General features: G+C 36.7%; 2 protein-coding genes across 6 annotated transcripts in view; one reads left to right on the top strand and one right to left on the bottom strand.

Moving 5' to 3' along the window:
* Positions 1 to 2,367, bottom strand: part of ODF2L (outer dense fiber of sperm tails 2 like) — a 355,423-nt gene extending 353,056 nt beyond the window's left edge. The window contains exon 1 of the mRNA XM_081086489.1: positions 1,542 to 2,367. The gene's annotated coding sequence lies outside the window, so the exon portion shown is untranslated. The remainder of the gene's footprint in view (positions 1 to 1,541) is intronic.
* The window catches only part of SH3GLB1 (SH3 domain containing GRB2 like, endophilin B1), a 33,985-nt gene continuing 12,835 nt past the window's right edge, over positions 2,146 to 23,295 (top strand). Inside the window, exons 1-6 of one of the 5 annotated variants that reach the window (XM_081086491.1) lie at positions 2,146 to 2,620; positions 12,063 to 12,204; positions 15,142 to 15,270; positions 17,646 to 17,779; positions 19,366 to 19,458; positions 21,445 to 21,483. In XM_081086491.1, coding sequence (XP_080942617.1) covers positions 2,549 to 2,620; positions 12,063 to 12,204; positions 15,142 to 15,270; positions 17,646 to 17,779; positions 19,366 to 19,458; positions 21,445 to 21,483 — 609 coding nt within the window. In that variant the 5' untranslated portion in view covers positions 2,146 to 2,548. Of the gene's footprint in view, positions 2,621 to 12,062; positions 12,205 to 13,562; positions 13,624 to 15,141; positions 15,271 to 17,645; positions 17,780 to 19,365; positions 19,459 to 21,444; positions 21,532 to 23,295 lie in introns of those variants that run through there. The other 4 variants (XM_081086490.1, XM_081086492.1, XM_081086493.1 and 1 more) reach the window with 4 other exon arrangements.

Here is a 23,295-nt window from a genome sequence, read left to right as displayed (position 1 = left end):
AGTCTTTCTACCTGTCTTTGCCCCTCTACAGTCCATTATCCACACTGCCTAAAATGTGATCTTTCTAAATTAAAGTCTTATCATCTCTCCCCACTGACAGATGAATTCAGTCAGAAGCCAGTTCAAAAAAGTCTTAATTATCACCTCCCCTACCCTGCTGGTTAATACCCAATTCCTCTACAAATCACTCCAGCCCAATCTTACACAAGCTTTTCCAGTTATAGTTCTCATACTACGTTTTACTTTACAAGTCTATTTCCCACATTAGATTCTAAGTTCCTTAAAAGCTGGAACCAAGTTTTAATCACTTTAAAATTCATATTTCAATGTCTTCCTGATAAATTCAACATTTAGAAGTATCAGCTCTGGCATTTCTGGTTTGCTTGTGCTTGTGTTATTACCTTTTTTTACATATATATGTATATATATATATATTGATTTCAGAGAGGAAGGGAGAGGGAGAGAGACAGAAACATCAATGATGAGAGAGAATCATTGATTGGCTGCCTCCTGCACCATCTGCATGAGCCTACAACCTGGGCATGTGCCCTGACCAGGAATCAAACCATGACCTCGAGGTTCAATCACTGTATGTTTCTTTGGTGATAACTCTTTAGGCAACTTGTCCATTTTTGTGAAGATTTATTTAGTTAAAACTAGGTAGATAATATAATCTACAAATACACTTAGCCACACTGTATTATGTGATCATATGCAGAAGCAAATATTATAGCTATAGAAGGCTCAACAGGAAGAAGTGAAGTTTTTTTTCAAGTTAGGTAGATCTACACCTTTGAGGAAGGGGATCCAGAGTTTTTTTTCTGTATCAGTGGATGTGGTGTGGTGAGCCTTCTGTAGAAATAGACATAGATTGTAGCAAATACACTTATTGTGAAGATAGACATCTACAAAGATAGTAAGTGCTTAAAAATCTAAATATGGACAATAAATGAAAAACAACATTCCTAATTATATATTTCCTTTTCTATATTTCTGGAAAAATTAAAGATATGTGTAGTATTTGGGGTCAAGGAGATTCATTCTACTGGAGTTATCTTAGAAAAAAGTGGTTGTGTCTGTCACCACCACCAAGAATAACCCAACACAAACAAATCTCTATGTTATCTGCTGTTCCTTAAAATGCCTTTAGAGCTAACCTTTCAGACTTTAACAACAGCCACTGCTTCTGTTTACTGCTGTTATAGTAAAGCACTGAATGAGTTATGTGAGCTCATTCCATTGCCTGCAGGGCTGCGTTTTCCCAGCCCTAATGTAACAAAAGGGCACAGCCCACACAAAACACGCACCCTGTTTTCTTGAAATACTAAGGTCTCCCTCTCTCTCCTTGCTTGCACCTGTCTTAACTTAGTTCAGACATAGGCTATATCACAAAGACTGCTTAAGAAATTAATCAGAATCATGGGGTGTGTGTGTGTGTGTGTGTGTGTGTGTGTGTGTGTGTAACAGATTTCACATCATATTCTCATTTGTTATCAAAATTCGCCGCGTTGAATCTTTAAGGATTATTCTACCTCACTCACCATTTTCTACTTCTTTGTGACCTCCGCTTGGCACTCTGTGTCCTGGGCATCATACTTCGCACACAGAGGGCACCTAGGGTTGACCCTGTAAGGCAGTCACAAAGTCCTTGCGGCAGCAAATGGTTACAGAGCTTCTGCTGGGAGTGAAGTCCCCTAAGGTGGTCAAGTTAAAGAACCGAGAGCATCTTGAAGGCAAGGACAGTGTTTTGAAGCACAGTATCTCCAGCACCCGATTCAGCTCTGGTACACGGTAGACATTCGATAATGCTGAATGAATATAAACCGGCTGGGCGGGACACTAACTCAACCCTCTTCTGCCACTTCCGAGGCCTGCGGGCGCGGGTACAAGATGACAGGGAGCTGCTGGTTCTAATGACACAGCTACTGCAATTCTATGTTCCAACATCCATATTTTTCCTCCAAATAAAAAGAGGGGCCGGAGTCGTCTGCTCTTGGTTCTCTGGGACTAACCACAACCGCGCAGCGCTGCTGCGACTCCGCGGCGCGCTCCTCCCAGCGACGCGGACCTTCCCACGGGCGGAGCGAGCCAAGTTCCCGGCGCGCCCCGCGGCAGCGCCGCGACGGTCCTGAGGGGGTCGCTGTTCCCGCGATCACCTCGCCACAAAGGCTCCGCCCCGCGGCGCCGCCCGCTTCCTCCGCCGGGGAGCCTGACCCGGAGGCCAGAACGCCAATCCGTTTCCGGCTCGCCCACCGCGGCCAGCGCCGACGTTAGCGGCCGCGCTCCGGAAAGGACAGGCCCGGCGTCCCGGCTGCGGCGCCCGGACGCGGGGGCCGCTGGGAGGCGCTCGTCCTCTCCCCTCGCCCCACCCTCCCTCCCCCCGCCCCCTGCCCTTGACGGAAACGACAGCTGCGGCCGCGGGGCTGGCGCCGCCTCCCTCCACTCACCACGTCTGCCCGCGCCACTCCCGCCCGGCGCCCCAGCCCGGCCGCGGCGCCTCCGCCTCCCCGCTAGGTCAGCCGGCAGCTCCGCCCGGCTGCGGCGCAGGATGAACATGATGGACTTCAACGTCAAGAAGTTCGCGGCCGACGCGGGCACCTTCCTCAGCCGTGCGGTGCAGGTAGGCGGTGGGGGAAGGGGTGGCGTCTCCCCGAGGACCGGGTGGGGGCGATGCGGGAGCATCCAGCCCGATCGCCGGGGCCCTCGCTCCCGGCCCCGCCGACCACAGGGCCTGCCTGCGCCGGCCCGAGGCCCGGGAGATGGGCGCGGCCTGGCGCCCCTGCGGGCCTGGCCGCCGTCTCCCGTGCCCCCCTCCTGCCCAGCCGCCGCCCCCGGGGTGAAGGGAGGCGGTGTGGAGACGGGGCCCCTGGGGGACACCTTGAGTTCGGCCTCGAGCCGAGGCGGCTCCGACAGCACCGCCCGCCTGGCTGGCCCCCACGACGCGGGTGCTGTGTGACCTCCCTCCCGGGGCCCCGGGCGGAGGCCTGGCGAGTCCCGCGGGGTGAGCCGAGAGACGGACTCTGCTGACGCCACCGCCGCCCTTTCGGTCCCTTCCTCGCACCCTCCCTGCCGAGAAGGAGAAGGAAGTGCCCTTTTCCTGCCCCTCTGCCCGGAGAGCCGCCGGCACGGTTCCCCCCAGCGCCTCTCCCTCCCGGGAAGGACGGCCCTGGGCTGAGAAATGGAGGTCGCCAGTTGGCGCCCGGACTTGGCCGCGGCCCCGGGAAGGCCGGAGCCCGGGGGTTCCCGCACAGTCCCAGGCCCGGGGCGTGGCGCGGGGGAGGCTCCCGTGGGGCCTGCAGCCACTTTAGGGGGGAAAGGCGACCAGCGCCGGGCACTCCGCCGTCAGGGAAGGGTCGGTCCTCGGGAACTTGGACGGCTTTCCGCCGGCGTCACCCACACGATGGCCACTCGGTTCAGGCTGCGAACAGATGTAGATTTTACCGCAACGTGGGTTGTCAACAATCGGGTGTTTAAGCTCATGCCATGTCACCGTAACAACGGCGTGCTCCTTTGGAAAGCGGACACAGAAACATCTCCGAGGTGCATGCCGCATTGATACCGAGAGGTACAGCGGTTGTTGGTCTGGCTTTGCTGCTTGATGCCAGTTTTACTGGCGCAGTCGCTCTCACGTTGCCCCGTGCTTGGCGAAAGAATGGTAGAACTAGAGGTAATAGCTGCCTTATGTTATGAAAGAAAAAACAACAACGATGTCAAACACTTCATTTGACATTTGACAGATTATCTCCAGTCCTTTCTGTGACTTTGCCAGGTAGGTGTTATTAACCCCCTTTGTATGTGAGGCAGCGGCCTCAGGGAGGTGAGTGACTTGCTTAACCTGCAGGGCTAGTAAATAGCGAGCGCTGTCTGACCTGCTGCTTACTGCCAGCTGCCTCTCTTCTCTTGGATGCGCGTTGCAGGTTCAGGGCACATAGAGTGTTGCCGCCCAGAAAGGGCTCACACATCGGCTCGTGCACGCTGAGCAGTTACCGACATCTGTTTCCATAGCGCTTAGGCAAGGAACGCTGCAGAGACGGGGATTCCTGCTAGGTCTTGATTCCCGAGTTACAGGCTCTGCGTGGTCGGTAAGGTGCAAGCCGCCTTAGCCCTCGTCTCGCCTTCCTCCACTGAAATACAAGGTATATTGAAAAGACACTGAGCCTTATAGTTAATTTTTTAAATTTAAATTAGCCTAGTACTCATAGTTCAAAGACTAGGTGCAAGAAGAATGTAGTGAGTGAAGGTCTGAATTGAATTTTGATTCATAAGACTTCATGTTGACGGCAAAAGAGGCCGAGACTTTGGTATTGTTTCAGTGCTAATCCCCTATGAAGATGCTGGATGCAGCTATGACACCATACAATGCCACTCTTTTAAATACAGTTAGATATATTTCAGGTACATAATCCACACTGCTTAAATATAGGACACATAAATTGTCAATAGACTAGATTTTGAATAGCTGTCAAAACCTTCAAAAGATGTATTATTTTCCAAATGAATTCTAAATTACTGATTGTTTCAAATTCTTTAGGAAAGAATTTTCAAATTCTGTTCTACTCTGTTAGCTATCAAATAATTTTCAGTATTTAATACTTAACTGCATACTCCATGACTGCCTCTCGCTACTATTTTGAACACTGGTGATACAGTAATGAATAAAATCAAGAAAATATCTGCCCTCCTGGAGCTCACAATCTAGCAGAAGAGGACAAACTAGTAAATAAATACATCAGGTGGTGATGGAGAAATAGGCCGGTGGGGATAGGTTAATGGTAGAAGTGATGGTTGTTGCCCTGTTGTGTAGACATGGTGGTTAAAGCAAGCCTTTCTAATAGGATCAAATTCAAAGAGGCCTCAAGAAGTGACAGTTTCCAATTTTTTGAATGAAAAACATTTCAGTCATAGGGAACAAGTATAAAGACTGAAGTTTCAGGGGGTACTAGGGAGACCAGTTAGGGAGCTGTGGACATAGGGCAGGCAAAAAGTAAAAGGTGATGTGACATAAGAGTGATAGCAGGGAAGTTCACCATCTATCCAGTATTGCTTGTTAGATTGGCTTTGCGCTATGAGAGAAAAATGAGTCAAGGATGACTCATTGACACTTGAACCATTTACTAAGAAAGGAAATATTTCAGGAGGAGCAGGCTCCTTATGTTGAGTCTGTATCTTTTAGAGGTATATTCTGAAATTTGTATAAATTGTACCATGTCTGAGAATTACTTTAAAATATTTCAGAAGAAAAAATGGGAACAGTTAAAACAACATTGGCAGAATGTTGATAGTTTGAAGCTGGGTTGTGGGTTCATGAGGTTTCATTATACTATTATGCTTTTGTATATGTTTGACATTTCTATAATACTTTTTAAAAACAAAATATATAAGGGAAAAAAGATGGTTCCAAAATGTAACATGTGAAATTTGGGATGCTGTCTGGTAATTTTCAACAAAACACTGCTTATCAGTATTTAGTCAGTAACTGAGTTCCTACTTTAAATTGAATTGACATCTGTATAGTGCCAAAGTGCCAAGTTTCATGCTAAGAATAGAGTAAGAGTTATGTATGCCAGTTACTCATTATAAGTAATAAGAACAATAGGAATGGAATTCAAGTTCACATTTATACCTTAAGGAATAGGCCATTCTCTGGTTAGCAACTGCCATACATTTTTTCATTTTACTTAAAAAAAAATTTTTAATTAAAAATTGAATTGCCCCCTATTTTTTTTAAAGTAAAATCAAACTTTTAAAGCATATAAATGGGTCTCATCACTCCATTCTCACCCTTCTAAAATGTATGTTCCTTAGTACTTTAAAAAAAGTATGTTAAGGTAAAATATACATTGAGTGGCCAGATTATTATGATCACCCCATCAGTACTTCATTGACACTTTCAAAAATGCTGAATATTGAAAACTTTCTAAGCAAATACTCTCAAGGTTTTATTATTATTATTTGCATAATTAATTCACTTCATTGTACTGATGGGGTGGTCATAATAATCTGGCCACTCAGTGTATAAATGAATAGGAGTATCCATTCCTTAATAGTCCATTTGGGTGGTCTTGTTGTTCTTACCTCCCTCAAAACAATAGAATACAAGAGCATCAAGTTACTTATCTTCCATCAGTTGTTACTTTATTAGTGTCTTAAAAACCATTTATTAATTCATAGAATCTGTCTCTTCAGTCCAAACTCCTTTGTTGAGCATGAAATACTCCCTCCCAGCTTTATATTTCCTCTTACTCATATATAAACATTATTCCTATCAAATTATTTTCTAATTTCAAAAATATCTTATACTTTTCTAATTCTAGACTTTTGTTCTTAAGTAAAACTCATCTTGAATGCGCTCTGCTGCCTCTTTGTCATCTTTCTTGCTCTCAAGGTACAACTGCAAGTCCATCTAAGACCACAGGTGCTTAGTGTGAAATCCTGTGTCATTTATCAATTCTGTATGTGGCAATTTTCTCCTCATGCACTGTTATGTAAGGCCCCTTGGAGCTCTAAAATTCTGTTATTCTGTGGCTTTCACATCTTTAATAAGATTGTATGTCTTAAAGAATTCTTTCTTATTCCCTTCTCACAACATCCAACATGGTTTTTAATTTTTTATAAATTTTCTCCAAGCAAGGCAGTAACCATAAGTAAAGTTTACTCTTTGAATCATTTAGCACGTTAAGTAATTTTGTTATTTTCATTAGTATTTTTCTAATATTGTATCTGCTGACCTTGAAGTTGATTAATTCTAAACTTCAACTCACCTTATATTTATTGAGTACCTCTTAGGATGTTTGGCATTGAAGAATTCAAAGCTGAATAAGACCTAGTTGCTGCCCTCAAAGGACTTCATAGTCTAGTCATAATTTGTCATAATTAAATATTTTACTCTTTTTAGTAAATACCTATTTTATGAATTACTGTTCTCTTACTTGGTTTAATAAATATTTCAAGTGTGCATATTTTAAATTCAGAATTGATATTGAAGCAAAACTGTGCTCACCTTCTTTAAAACGGGAGTGTATACTTTCTAAAAAATTTTCTCAAACTAAATTACATAGGAAGGGGGTTTATATTAATTTCCTTTGAACTGACTACTGAAGTTACGTTATGAACTTCATGACTGCCAGATATTTTCTGAGGGGGAAAAATGTCTATAAAATTTAGTTGCAAGCTTGACCTCAATCTCCCACTTAATTTACCAAGCATTAATGGTGGGTCTAAGCCGGTGATATAAAGATGAGTATGATGCAGCCCTCAACTAGCTCCTATCAGGTGTTATTTGGATGGAATTCCAACTTGGCCAGATACTTTCAAGCCCTTCTGAAATTCCATTTCCTTCATAGAATTTAAACTGCAAATAACTTCACCGTGTCTCTCAAATTCTAATATATAATACATGTGACATTCAAAGTCCATACATTTACTCATTACGTAAAAACTGTGGATTTAGTGCTTCCCAAAACTGTGTTCACATCCTTTGGTACTATTGGCATTAACTTAACAGACTACTAAATGGAAGATGGTTTCTTAACCTGATATTAGAATAATTATGTGTGAGTTTAGAACAGTGGTTCTCAGTCTTTGCTGCACTTAAAATTAACTGAGGGATCTTTACAAGCCGCACCCTAGTCCATATTAAATTAGAATCTTTGGGGTTTGATTCAGCATCAGTGTTTTTGAAAATTCCCCCAAGTAATTCCAAAGAGCAGCCAAAATTGAGTACCAGTTGAGAAGACTCTACTTTATAGTTTACTAATACATTATATTCAGAATATTATACATTCCCCCCCTCAAGAACTTTGTTACTTTTAAAATATTACTTTACCCAGAGAATTGATGGTTAGACTTTATATGAAATAGATGTCTTGGATCACACAGCCTTTTTACTTGTGGTTCTTTTTTTCTTTCTGATAAAGCAGGCTAGGGAATTCAGGTCCTTTATGTCATACTGTAGGCTGAATTCCTGTCCTGTAGTGAAGGAAGGATTACAGGGCCTGGCAAAATATGGCTAACTCAAAGACAATCCTTTACAGTAAGTACTTGCTGTCAAAAAAATTAATACTTTAAATTAATACTTTCTATTACCATTATCCAAACATATTCTGTGGTTCCTTGTCCCTGTGTCTTTGTTCACAGCACTCCTATCCTACAGTCTCCCTCTGCTCCCTACATGATAGTCAATAATCCAATTAAAGGTAACCTTAATCCTACATAGAACAAAGAGTGGAGGAATAACCATATTGCTAATGTTACATATTTAAGTTGAAATTATAAATGTAAATTATTATTACTTAAATGTGCAGTTGTAGAAGGCTTGATCATTCCCATGATTTTATCATGGGGGCATAAGGATTTTTCCCATTGTTAATCAGAAGGTATGACATATTAAAATAACAAAATAGTACAATATTTAACAGATACATTTTTGTCTAAAACATTTTTAAGAATGCATCTACTGCAGAAAATGAGTTATATCAAATAAATTAAAGAGGTTTAGATTATTAATGAAAATATGTATGAGAGTATAGTATATATTTTCTTCTCTATGTGAGATGTATAATCACATATGACATGGTTCTTGCCCTCAAGGCTTTCATGATCTTAACAGTATTGCCTAAAGGTAAACATAAAATTATAACGTACCTTTTTCATAAGGACAAAAAAACTATTCTTAAAAAAAAAAAAAAAAAAGATTCCTTTCCTAATTACCTAAAATTTTGAATTTTACCCTTAAGAATTTTAGTTTTCAATATTTTTCAACCCAAAATTATTAACTTTGTAGAATTTTAATAATAGTTGTAATTAGAAACTGCAGTTGATTTTATTTCTCAATAAAATCCTTTACTAGACCCTTTTTATACTTCTGTATTTTTAACAGTGTCAGGGTTTTGATATATGTTAGAAAATGCCATTTACTAAGCTATGCATTTTATATCAAACTGTCCAAAAATCATTATATAGGTAAGTCTCATAATTTCAGTAATGAGCCCTAACCGGTTTGGCTCAGCGGATAGAGCGTCGGCCTGCGGGCTCAAGGGTCCCAGGTTCAATTCTGGTCAAGGGCATGTACCTTGGTTGCAGGCACATCCCCAGTGGGGCGTGTGAGGGGGCAGCTGATCGATGTTTCTAATTCTCTATCCTTCTCCCTTCCTCTCTGTAAAATATCAATAAAATGTATTTTTTTTAAAAATTTCAGTAATGAAGAAGTTGAGGATCAGACTATTTAATAGTTTGCCCAAGGTTTCATACTCATACAAATACATGATTTGTTGCAAATACTCATCTTTGCTCTAGTACACTTTCACACTTAAAAAAAAAAAGTATATTTAATTAAAGATACCTGTAAGGTACTGTTATGAGAATCACAAAGAAAATATTAAATAATTAAGCAAACAAGCCTTTTGACCTGAAGATTGAAATGTTTTGTTTTTCAAATAATTAACTCTGTAAGTGTTGGTTCTCTGAAATACTGGGGAAAAACTTGCCCTGAAACCTAACTTGTATCAGGTAAACTAAATGACTTTCTTAAATCACTATTTATAAACATTATTTAGTAATGTCTAGCCCATTTGTTTAATTCCATTGTGTTTCTAAAAAACATCAATATGGCCTTAGCTGGTTTGGTTCTGTGAATAGAGCATCAGCCTGTGGACAGAAGGGTCCCTAATTCGGTTCTGGTCAAGGGCACTTACCTTGCTTGGTGGCACGCTCCTCCCCGCCCCAGCGTGTGTGAGGGAACCAATAGATGTGTTTCTCTCACATCAATATTTCTCTCGTGTCTTTTCCTCTCTCTTCCACTCTCTCTAAAAATATATAGGAAAATATCCTTGGTTGCATATTTTTTAAAAAAACTCTATAATAAAGTTTATCATGATTTTATGTCCTGAAAAAAATAGGCCTGCAGGCTTATAATGTTTGGATAATATTTTTCCTTTAGCTCTCTTATAATAGTTCTTAGCAGAGTCCTTTGCACAAAGACTGACTTAATAAATACTGGTTCTTAATTATGGATCTGTTGATTGTTGTATTAATTTAGTCTTGGGTTTTAAGTATAAATTAAGGCTTCTACCAAAAAAAGTAGTAATATTTAGAGCCACTAATGATCCTCCAGAAATGCAACTGGAAAATAAATCATCAGAGGACTCTATACTCTTCCTTGTGTATTTACATAGCTCATTTTTTATCATCCCATCTCAGTTGTTACCAGTTCAGAGAGGCTATTTTTCTTACCATTCACATCTGGCAATCCTCAAACTCCTGCTCCCTCTTCCAGGCCCAGCTTGCATATCCCTCTGCCTTTTAAACCTGATTCTCCTGCCCTCCCTCTCCCTGCAGAATGAATTCTTCAGTTCTCTACACTTGAATTCATTAATCCAAGCAGTTAATCATTTAGTAACTCACTCAAGAAATAATAGGACCACCTATGTTGGTCCTCTGTCCACCTTCCTTTTATCTTTGTATCCTTATCAAAGTATTTAATTACTTGTTTATTGTCTCAATGATCTACTGGTGGATAATCCTTTGTAGATAATGTTAACCTGTGTGTATTAACATGTAAAATTCTAATCTATATCTCTACAGTAGGTCTGTTGCTTAGCATCTCATGGATCTGAAAGATCCATCTAGAGTTCTCTCTTAAGATCGAGATTGCATAGTTACCCAGCTGACCTTGGGAGAAGGGTTTTGATTTTTGCCTAATGCCTCTCCTATCCTCAGTTACAATACACTCAAGTTTATGGGCTTAGGGCGGCAATACCTTTGGAACTGCTTTTCTCAGTCCCACCCATTGGGTCAGGGCTTGGCTAAGGCCTAAGACTTTACAAAAACTATTAAAGCTGTTATTTCTAGCACCTGAACCAGACCTTGGTGGGCGTTATAAAGTCTAAAAATAACATTCTAGAGGACCTTTCAGCTAAAAGTGCTAAGTTATAATCAACTGAAAGTATTAGACCAAAAACAAGGATGCTGGAAGAAACATAATAAAACTCAGGCAAGTGGAGCAGAAGATATTTTAAGAAATGAGAGGGGGGAGAAAAAGCAAGGTGAACCTTATATTTTGTTACCCAGAAATGAGTCATGATTAATGAGCATAGAATTAGTGCTAGTAGTATGCCTGTGTTATGGTGGGAAAAGCCATATATTCTAGGGGGAAAAAAATATGCATGATAAGCAGGCTGAGTCATCACTTCTAGTATTTAATGAAAAATATCCAGAAGTCTTCATAAAATCTAAAAGGAAGGAAATCTTTTTGCTTCTTTATTACTGTGTGTGCAATGCTGCTTTTCCTGAAAAACCAACACAAGATAATGTACATTGAGTATATTTAACTACATTTTATGATCTTTAAAAGATGCCTCCATAGGTATGGATAGGATATATTCCAAAAATTAGTCTATACATCGATTGCTAGAACATATCCTGAAGAAACAACTTGAATGATAGTTTTTCAGAACATCTCATAAAAGCCTATCTAACTAGGTGTGATTAAAGTGCCAATAATATAATGGCACATTAAACATAAACAGCCCTTTTTAAATTCAATAACAATGACCAGACACTGAACAATGTGATTTACATTCATACTCTTAATTAACTTTCAAAGTACTGTAAGATATATACTGACTCTTCTTTATGATAGAGGGTACCTAAGGAAAAAATATTCAAAAGCTTGCTCAGATAACACAGCATTGCAGTCAGGGTATGAATTCATATCCAACTGACTCAAAGCTCTTACTCCTTACTGCTATGCTACCTTTATAAGTCAGAAATATTTATATACCAGGCAGTGTGTTCGATTTTCTGTAGAATTCACATCATATATTTTAGCAGAACTGAGGATATGTGTTAAATATAAGATAGGATCATAATAAATGCTACAAAAGAGGTATAGATAAGGGCAAAATTATCGTAGGAGCAAAAACAGTAACATTTACATGCAGTGGTTTACAAATAATTGTATGTTTGGGATTGTTTGGATTTGAGTTTTGTTTTTAATTATTACTATTGGTTGCTAAAATGTATTTGCAATATATTTAATATTGTTTTAAAATAATCACTAACAGTTCACAGAAGAAAAGCTTGGCCAGGCAGAGAAGACAGAATTGGATGCTCACTTAGAGAACCTTCTTAGCAAAGCTGAATGTACCAAAATATGGACAGAAAAAATAATGAAACAAACTGAAGTGTTATTGCAACCAAATCCAAGTAAGAAACTTTTTACCTTTTGCCTACCTTATTGACTATTCCTATTAAAAAGTTCTGTTAGTAGGATTTTTAATGTTAAAAAAGTTTTAATTTCTATTGGAAAACAGAATTTTTTGTTTATAGCTTTCAGATTATGGTTATTTTTTGTGTGCCTTGTTTAAGAAGAGGGTGATAAACATTTCTTTGTGTATCACCTAACAAACTGACAACATTTTTCAGGCTTTTGTAAAATCCTCTTGAAAATTCAATTTCAGGCAGTGACTTTGAATTTTAAGAGATATAAAGGTGTATGAAAATAAATTACTCTTCCTGCTTCATCCAAGGAAGAATTATTCCTAAATAATTAAGGGGAAAGTTAATTCATTACCACTTGTTTATGTTAAGTTTTATGTTTTTACAGAAATTACTCCATTTGATTTTCTGACAACCCTAAGCAGATCACTAAATAACCAAATAACCTTGCAAATAAGATACACCATAATTGTTTATTAATTGAAACTCACAAGTTAGCATTTTGTCTAATTTAGTATAGCTAATTAGAAGGGGAACTTGAACTAGAACTAAGCACATTGGCAGTCTTTACTGGGAGCTTACATATCAAAATTGAAGGACAAAGGCAACAATGCATGTTTTCCTTCCTCTTTTCCCCCAGTGTTATTGTGACCATGTTGTGAGTGCCATAAACTTATTTTTAAGTACTTAAAATTCCAACTTTGTTGCTATTGCATAAAAACTCAAGCACTGTACAAACTATTAGTAATTCTGTGCAGTTTTATTTAAATTGCAGTGACTTTTTAAACTAAGCCTTTTACACTTTGAGGCCTAGTCTTGGGATACTATGTGGTATTTGTTATTCACTTAAGGTTTCTTAAATTATATACCATGGCACCTAAAAAAAAAAAAAAGTAGGTTTTCCTCTTATTCCTTGCTCTATCCAGAGTTCCTTGCACACATAGTCTGTTCTAAAAAATGTTTTCCAGAATGGCAAATAAAGTCATGCATGACTGGTAAACAGGAATGGTGTTCTTATAAAGAAATTATTATGGCTCATAAATATTATTTTATATTAGTGCTTTAATTCAAAAGTAGTAACAGAATTCTTTTTATTTTTTTGTTTGTGCTCTGGTTATAAAATTACTTAGGTTTTGTGTGGTTCAACCAGCTCTTTTTCTGTAAGCTCTGTTATTTTTAGTGTATGATTTTTTAGAAACGGGTTTTTCAGAAATATATATTGAATTATAGCAGAGTTGCATAAATGTTTTTTAAGACTTAGCGAAATGAAACATTTATTTAAAATATACCAAATGTTTTATTAACTGAATGAAATCAACATGGGATTTATACTTTTGACCAAATAGGTAGAAAGCAGCAAAGCTAAGAAGTACTGTGGTGGTCAGAAAATGAGATTCTGAAACTTAGGTAACATCATCTAAATGATTCATTTTAAACTGACTCATTTTGGTTTTAACTAATTTAATGGTTTTTAAATTCCTGCTTAAAAACTCTTCTGATATGTTTTTATAATGAACACTTTTGCCAACTCCTGAAGTGTTTCTGTATCTTATTTTTGAAATTTCAGTGCACTGTGTAAAACTTATACTTGTGGAGGAATTATGTGAGATAATTAAAAGGAACATATTTAACTTCTTTTTGGATTATAATTTTAATTTATATTTAATCATTGTTTCTGGAAATTTGGACTTTTTCTCATTTGTCTCTGAAATACCTCACTATTAGGCAACAATGTGAATGTGAGTTTCTTGACTATTACACTAAAATGTTTATTCATATTTTTCCTTTCCATTTATACTAATGTTCTACAATTGCTTTTAACCTTTTGTCTTGTATTTTAATCTTATTTGTAATGGTGAAATCTTGAGTGACTACATGCTCAGCGGTATCTATGTATCTATATACTTTAAATATAATTAAATACAATTATGCCAAGGCATCATATTGCTGATTTCTGTCTGCAGACTATTCCAAGCCTGGATTACTCTGTTCTTAAACCCCTATGCCTATATTTAGACTCTAGGAGGGAGAGACAGCTTTGAGCAAGCAAAAGCCCAAAAAAGATGTCAGAAGTATATGACTCTTTGGTTCTTAAAGGTACCTTATATCCACATTTTCATAGTTGAAAATCATGCTTTTGAAATTGAAAACATATATTCAGAGATAAAAGTTAGACATTATATGAATGGGGCAAATGCAATTTCACTAGATATAAAGTGAATACCAGCCCTTTTTTGGAACTTAAAATCCCATAAGATACTCATATAATGGTTTTACTTTACTTTAAAATATTTTGTTCCAAAATATTTTTCATATTTCTAAAATAGTAAGTTTCTTAGAGCTATATAATACTCAATATATAAATTAAAAAATTATCCTATATAATAAAAGGGTAATATGCAAATCGAACGGCAGAATAACCAGTGGCTGTGATGTGCACTGACCACCAGTGGGCAGACACTCAACGCAGAAGCTGCCCCGTGGTGGTCAGTGCTCTACCACAGGGGGAGCGCCACTCAGCCACAAGCTGGGTTGCTGCCTGGCAAGCAGTGGTGGTGGCGGGAACCTCTCCCGCCTCCGCCTCCGCAGCAGCGCTAAGGATGTCCCACTGCAGCTTAGGCCCACTCTCCAATGTCCCACTGCAGCTTAGGCCCGCTCCCCATGGGGAGCGGGTCTAAGCCATGAGTCAGACATCCCCCGAGGGCTCCCGGACTGCAAAAGGGTGCAGGCCGGGCTGAGGGACGCCCCCTACTATAGAGTACATGAACGTTGTATGCTGGGCCTACAGTATATTAATATAAGTACTTGAAAGCATGCTAATTTCATATTAATTTTCCAGAGTGATAAATGCCTGGTAGTGGAACAAAAGAGTCTTTTAAATAGTTTTGCTATTTTGAAATTGGTAATTTTAAACTTTTCTTGTAGATGCCAGGATAGAAGAATTTGTTTATGAGAAACTGGATAGAAAAGCTCCAAGTCGTGTAAACAACCCAGAACTTTTGGGACAATATATGATTGATGCAGGGACTGAGTTTGGCCCTGGAACAGCTTATGGTAAGTGAGAGGCAAAAGGTCTATTAACAAATATCTTGTAGATTTTTACTACTTAGAGACATCATTAACATTTACCTAATATCAGTGGAATCACTTTTAACTTCAAAATTTTTATGTTAAAATTTTCAATGAAGTGAGAATTATCAGTAACAAATAAGTATGTTCATTTCAATTTAATTTAATTTAAGCATATGTTGTTCTGAGATTTCATATGATCTTTTTAGGTTTAAAATGTTAAATGGATTCTTTACTTGCACTCTTGCAGTATCTCTGTTGTGTTAAGATACATTGTAGTTTTTGTTTACATATGTCTCCTTTTTTTCAAGCTTCTTGAGGGCTTATTTTATAAGTTGGAATCACTGTTGCTTTCATTACACATAATGTCATTAATATAAAAATGTTAACAATGGTTATCTCTGGATGTTTGGATTACATTTCATTTCTATTTTCTTCATATAGTTTCATTTTTTTTATGATCATGTTTTACAGTTTCTCCAGCTTTGTTAGTTGTTATACTGACTCTTTTAATGTATAACTCTGGAGTTCAAAGTTATATACTATTATCCTTCAAATCTAATTTTCTCAGAATATACAGCAATTTTGGGTTTCTACAGCTTTTTTCCTGTTGTTCGTCTTTTTTTTTTTTTTTATTGCTTAAAGTATTACAAAGGGTATTACATATGTGTCCTTTTTTTTTTCCCCTCCCTTGACAATCCCCTGGCCTCCCTTGTTCGTCTTTTTAAGACTTCTGCAAGAAATTGGTTCTAAAAATGGATATGAAATGATAGGTAAAATAAATGATTTTTTATATATAATCCTGATTTATGAAATAGCTCATAAATTCTGGAGCTAAATGAACTTAAACTTTAGTAGGTCTCTTCTTTATGTCAGAGGAAATAACCTAAATACTGTGTAATCAATGCCATTTAACCCATTTAGATGTACAACTTAAAAATTTTTACATTTTCTTCAAAATATAATTTTTTTCAGAAGTAGGGAGATACTTTAAATCTTTACAGTTTTATTTCTAAAGTTTAACTATTAATTTTAGAAAAACTATATACATTAAGCAGATTTTTTTATTATCTGCTTATGCCAGGCACAGTTTTATGGAGTCATAAAATTTTAAGAAGACCCAAGTCTTTCCTTCACCAAAATGAAGGCCTGGTGGAACATGATCATTTGAAAGGCTTCTAAATTTTTTATTTTATAATTTACTTAATCTGTTTTTATCTCTAATAATTCCATTGAAGATACCCTAATTATTGGAATTGGGCTTTGAGAATATATATTATTAATTGATAATAGCTAACAATTGAGTATTCCAAGCATTAGAATACTGTATATAAGTATTATTTCAATAAATCCCCATTTTATATCCTACTTATAAATTCTATCTCCATTTTTAAAAAAGGAAACTGAGTCTAAGAGAGGTTACATAATTCATCCATGATCATATACCTAGTAATACAAATGTAGATCTGTATCCAGAAATTGATCTCTTAACTGCTATGTTATATTATTACTTCCTTACCAATCAGATCTAATCTCATTCTAACGTGAAGGAATTAAGATCCACAGAACTAAAGCTTATTAGAGATAGAACTGGGAGTAGAATCTTGATCTTGTGGTTCCCTTTTCTTTCACTATTTTCCACAGTACTTTTCTTTCAAAACATGGATTTTTTCTTTAACTTAAAATACCAATATATGGCATACTGTTATTTATAGATATTTGAGATAAGTACATAAATATAGAAACAGAAGTCAAATTTTGACTTGATCTACTTAGTAAAATATTTTAAGCACTATACTTTAAACAAATCTACACTATTTGAGCTGTGATGGTACATACTTTTCATTGTATCCATCCTCTTTTGTCCCATTGATACAATTAGTACAATTAACTCTGACACGAGTTTATCTTTGTCATTTTTATTTAGATATTTATAATCTTAATAACTTTTAAAATAAAACTGCCTGCCCTAACCGGTTTGGCTCAGTTGATAGAGCGTCGACCTGCAAACTCAAGGGTCCCAGGTTCGATTCCAGTCAAGGGCATGTACCTTGGTTGCAGGCACATCCCCAGTGGCAGGGGTGCAGGAGGCAGTTGATCGATTTTTCTAACTCTCTATCCCTCTCCCTTCCTCTCTGTAAAAAATCAATAAAATATATTTTTTTAAAAAATAAAATAAAATAAAACTGCCTTATTTTACAGTTATTTTATTTAAAATAGAAGTTATTTCTATTTGATTTTTACTTAAGTAAACAAGTAACAACTATGAAGCAGATCAAATTGCTGATTTACGTTGACATGATTCTGTTTTCCAACATTATCAGACAATAGTTTAAAAAAACCTTTTTTTTTCTTTTCAGGTAATGCTCTTATTAAGTGTGGAGAAACACAAAAGCGAATTGGAACTGCAGACAGAGAGCTGATTCAAACAGCAGCTTTAAATTTTCTCACTCCTTTAAGAAACTTTATAGAAGGAGATTATAAAACAATTGCTGTGAGTTGAAAGTGCTTTAATTTTTATTAAAATATTTAGATATATATTTACAGTTTTTAGTGAATAATTTGCCATCTTAACTATGGAGATGTCACAGATTAGAAATTTTAAATAACCTAGCTAGGTATGTATTTAACAGAACACAAAGCTAATTAAAATACAGGACTATTGATGATACAGACTCCATTTTTGTGTCCCTGTTATTGAGATACTCTTACATCATTCTTACTTATTACCAGCATTAAAATCTATAGAGAGAGGTTCCTGCAATGATTATTAAAATATGTCACAAAATATCACCATAGGATAGCCATTAAACTGGGAGCCAGAAACCTAATTATTAGAAGCTATATTTCTGGCTATTAGACTTCCTGTCGTTTTGCATCCCTAGAAGTCTGTTTTCTTTTCACGTAGCTGTGTTATTTGCTGATGTGTAAGAAATATCACTTTCCCAAACCCAATCTATTAGTCTGTTATTAAGTGATGGAGGATGGAGATTTAGGTGGCTATTTTTTCTAAGATTATTGCAAGACTGCTCTATTTTAAATATTAGGTCAAACATTGCTTGCAGGTTTCGTGTTATAAAATATTACAGAAAACATATTTACAATGAATTTATCTCTAGGTAAAAGTATTTGGCTGAGACAAAGGAAAAATCAGCAAGTTGAAATACAATTTAAAAGATACTAGATTGTCAATGGGATGAAATTTGATATGTGAAATCTGTCTAAAAATAAAACAGACAGTGACTATTTTATAGAAACTTGAAGTTCCCATGAGGAATTCGATGTTTATTCATTATCTATTCTGTAAGTTGGAGTAGTAGAGTTGCTCTCCATGCTATGGTACATGTGATCACATAGCGTATCAAGCAGCTTTACACTAGGCCTACACTTCCTTCATCATAGGCACTTTCTAGATAAACTGTAATGCTGTAAAAGTTTTTCATTCCAGTCTGGCCGGTGTGACTCAGTGGTTAAGCATCGACCCATGTACCAAGAGGTTGTGGTTCGGTACCCGGTCAGGGCACATGCCCGGGTTGCACGCTTGATCTGCAGTGTGGGGCGTGCAGGAGGCAGCCAATCGATGTTTCTCTCCTTCTCTCTGAAATCAGTAAAAATTTTTAAATTTTTTTTAAGTTTTTCATCCTGGGCACTACTGGCATTTTAGGCTGAATAATTCTTTGTTGTGGGAGCTAGACTGCATTGTGGGATGTTTAGCAGCATTCTTGGCTTCTGCCATTGGATGCTAGTAATATTCCTCCCCCAGTTGTGATAACCAAGAAGATATTGCCAAATATTTCCTAGGGAGCAAAATCCCAAAGTATTAAAAATAATATTTCTGTTTTCACTGTTACCTGCCATCTTACTCAGATATCTAGAATGTCTCTATTGTTTTAAAATTGAGAACAGTAGGAAAAAGGAGTCAAATACTGTATAGCCAGTTTTGTAATTATAGATCTCAGTTTATCAGATGATTCATATATTTTATGGAAAATAATACTTTAAATACTAATGTAAAATAATATTTTAAAAGTATGCTCTTACTGGCTTTTAATATCATTAGCCTTTATATTTTTCTTATAGAAAGAAAGGAAGCTACTACAAAATAAGAGACTGGATTTGGATGCTGCAAAAACCAGACTAAAAAAGGCAAAAGCTGCAGAAACTAGAGCTTCAGTAAGTAGTGTTCTTTAATTTAAAAAACATTTTAGGTTAATAATTTTCAGACTTGTAAAATATTTTATTCATATACAGTGCAAGCTACAATTCGTCAATAAGACTAGAATATGACTTTAGAGTGTTGTTTTTGTTATCAGAACTTAATATATCCAAATCAGTGCAAAGTAGTTATATCAGCAGGCAATGTTCTTATTTCAGTGATACCCCTGTTGCTAAAAAACAAAAATTATGAGAATTATGAGCTCCTCAAGCTGTGTCATGTTGTTTAAATATCCTCAGTCACCAGTGATGGCAAATAGATTTTTTGGAGATAGCTTGATTATATTTGAAATAGAAAAATAAATAGTAATTAAGATGATAATGAATCACACTAGAGAATGCTTGTGTGTGGCTTAAAAGGTATATGTAACTCTTTCCACATGTGACTCAAATTGACTAAAGGAGTTGTCACCAAGAATAGCTCCAAAAACATTCAAACAGCGGCAACAGGGACTGACAGGTGACTGCTTTGCAGGGAAGGAAACCTATTTGGATAAATAAGTTCTTGTATACTTTTCATTAAAACAATCTCAGATAAAACTGAGTGGGTATATATTAAATGTAGTAATTCAATGATAATGTATATAAAACTTTGTGAAAGGTTTTATTTATAAGCTTCTTATTTAATCTAACATTTATATTGTTTAAATCTTTATTCCAAAATTTGAAGAGATGAATCAGATTTGAATTGGAACAACTTTATGATGGTACAAATATAAACAAGTCTGGATTTATTAGAGGACGCTAATAAGTTAATTCTTAATTTGAGCTAAGAGATATCTTTTGTTAAGTAAGAGCCTTATTACATTCCCACTGCCTTCTGTTCACAATTCACTACCACTGCCACCATCAAAAATCATTGCCTTAAGGAGCATGTTACCACAGTATTGGTAAAAGTCTCTTGTGCCTGTCATTTTGGGAAAGAAAAGACTGAGACTTGATTTTGAATGAAATTTAAAACTGATAACTTGGTATTGGACAGTGATGTCTTATGAGATTACCCCAGTACCTTGTATGTGCAAAATAAATTATTTTCTTCTATACTGTTTCTCTTTTGGAGATTCTGTATTAGTTACTGCAGGAAACGTGCTATCTTTGACAGGACAGTAATTCCAAATTCACTGTCAATTTTACCTCAGAATTATCCTGACATCATCTTCAGGAACAGACTAACTTCCTTAAATAGGCTTTTTGCATTTACTTTCCGTTTACTTAGAGAATACAGAAAAATAGAAACCACCAGAAGTTTGGGTTTGCTTTATTCTTTTCTTCTTTGACACATTTCCTAGTTTTAAGTGGCAGCTGAAGAGGTTACTGTAACCTCGGACTTTCTTTGATTTTACTTATTTATAAATTTCCATGGATTGTTTTATGACTAGTTTATTCCTTTGAATGGGAAAGCTGTGGGTAGGCAAAAGGGCTTTCATAGTGAAAATTTTAATAAAAATTATAGATAATGGCAGCAGTTTTTAAAGTGATGCATTTTCCCTAAATGATTTTAATTTTAAATCAGACATCAACCATATTTTTTTTTAAATATATTTTATTGATTTTTTACAGAGAGGAAGGGAGAGAGACAGAGAGTTAGAAACATCGATGAAAGAGAAACATCGATCAGCCGCCTCCTGCACATCTCCCACCGGGGATGTGCCCACAACCCAGGCACATGCCCCTGACCGGAATCGAACCTGGGACCCTTCAGTCCGCAGGCCGACGCTCTATCCACTGAGCCAAACCGGTTTCGGCCAACCATATTTTTTGTCTTTGAAAATTTGAATCTTTTGGAAAAATAGAATAGGTACCACTCTGAAATTCCATAGAACAAACAGAGAGTTTTTTTAAAGTAATAATACCTGTTTGTGTGTTCTTTATTGTGCAGAAAAAACTTATTTCACTGTGTTCATTGGTATAATGTGTTCTTTGTCTCTTACCTATGTATTTAAGCAACTAAACTCAGCTCACCTTGAAGGAGATAACATTATGGTAAATTTCTCTTACATGCTCAACTTCCTGCATGTAAAATGGCTAAAGGTTTGTTGGCCTACTGTGTTTTCTACATCTTGAATAAAGTGCCTTCTCCTGCTATCATCTGCATTTAATGGTCTACAATATTCAAAAAGACATGCATTCATTAGTTTAACAAAATATATGTGGAATAATAGCTTAAATAATATTGGAACTAAAAAGAAAGAATGTGTTCTAATTGCCAAATATATTAGCTATGCCAAATTCAGATTTTACAGTCTGAATTTACACATAAATTTATTGTGCCTTTTATGCCCTATAAAAGATGTTAATTTAGCTGGCACTTTATATGTTCACTTTTGGCAAAGAAAATTAACAAAACTTACAGAGAAAGGGATAAGGTATACGTATTTATTTTGTTTCTCAGTATCTTCAACGTCCCCTTAATTTTCACCCAAACTCAACATAGAATGAATCTTTTGCAATTCCAGGCCAAAACAAACCTCAATAGTTTTGGTATTTATGTAGTGGGAAGGCCCATTCCTCCATATGCTCACTTAAGAAAATTGCAGAATAGAGACAATGGTGGACAGGAATTGAAAGTGAGAATTGTTATATATAGTATCCAAAGTATGTATTGAGCTTGATTGGAGGAAATTTAGGAGATGCTAGAAATTTTTTTTAAATATATTTGTATTGATTTCAGAGAAGAAGGGAGAGGGAAAGAGAGATAGAAACATCAATGCTGAGTGAGAATCATTGATTGGCTGCCTTCTGTACTCCCCCAAATGGGGGCAACCCAGGCATATACCTTGACTGGGAATTGAACTGGTGACCTCTTGGTTCCTTGGTCAACTGCTGAGCCACACCTGGCCGGCTGGGAATTTTTGATTTTTTAACATGATAGAAATATGAAAAATCTGAACACTGCCCAAATCTTAAAAGTGTTAGCTAGTAAAGATTTATGAGTATTTGGTATATTATACTCCTACATAAATTACTTCCACAGAAGTGACATGGAAATTGTAGTAAAGTTGATAATAAATTGGCAGTTAAACTAGCTGCTTTTATTCCCAATATTAGCATTGAATTAAAGGGGGGGGGGGTGCAATCCATGAATCACTGACTAAATGAGGGCTTTCCTGAGATAGCAAGAGAATGCATTTATTTATTTCCATTGTCCTATCTGTAGGAAAACGAAAAGTGTGAGACTATTTCTTTCTGTCATTGGTAAGTTAGTATATAAATTGTAGGTTTTCTTTTGTAAAAATATCCTAACCAATTAGCAAGACTGTTTCATTTATTAGGCACTTGTCTTATTACTGATATCATCTACTTATAATAAGATGTATTTAACTCTGGTAATTTTAAATTCATTATACTAGTATCTCTAGTTTATTGTCTCCCCCCGCCCCCACCATCCCAATGACTATATCCGTGTTCAGTGTACATTTACTTTTGCTTTATTTTAATTTCCTAAAGTTGTAGAGTTTAGGCCTAATGAGGAATTAGAAATCATTTGGTCCAAACTTTTATAAATAAGAAAACTAGAACTAAGAGGGGTTAAATATTCCATTTTAGATAACTGTTATTCTTATTAATTTAGAGAATCATTATAAGATTCAAAAATCAATAGTATTTATACATATGAAGGCATACTTTCACAGTATATTAAACTGTACTAATTTAGTTACTACTATATTTCACCTGATAATGTGATCCTGAGAAAAGGAGTATGCCATTTGAATTAAAATATTTACATTTCTCTATACTAAGTTGTAGAAAATGTTAAATTCCAACTTTCATGCTGTATATTTTTCTCTAATTTTT

This window comes from Myotis nattereri (genome assembly GCF_964212035.1).
Source record: "Myotis nattereri genome assembly, chromosome: 3".
In the NCBI taxonomy this organism is placed as follows: Eukaryota; Metazoa; Chordata; class Mammalia; order Chiroptera; family Vespertilionidae; genus Myotis; species Myotis nattereri.
This window is presented reverse-complemented; position numbering and strand designations above follow the sequence as displayed.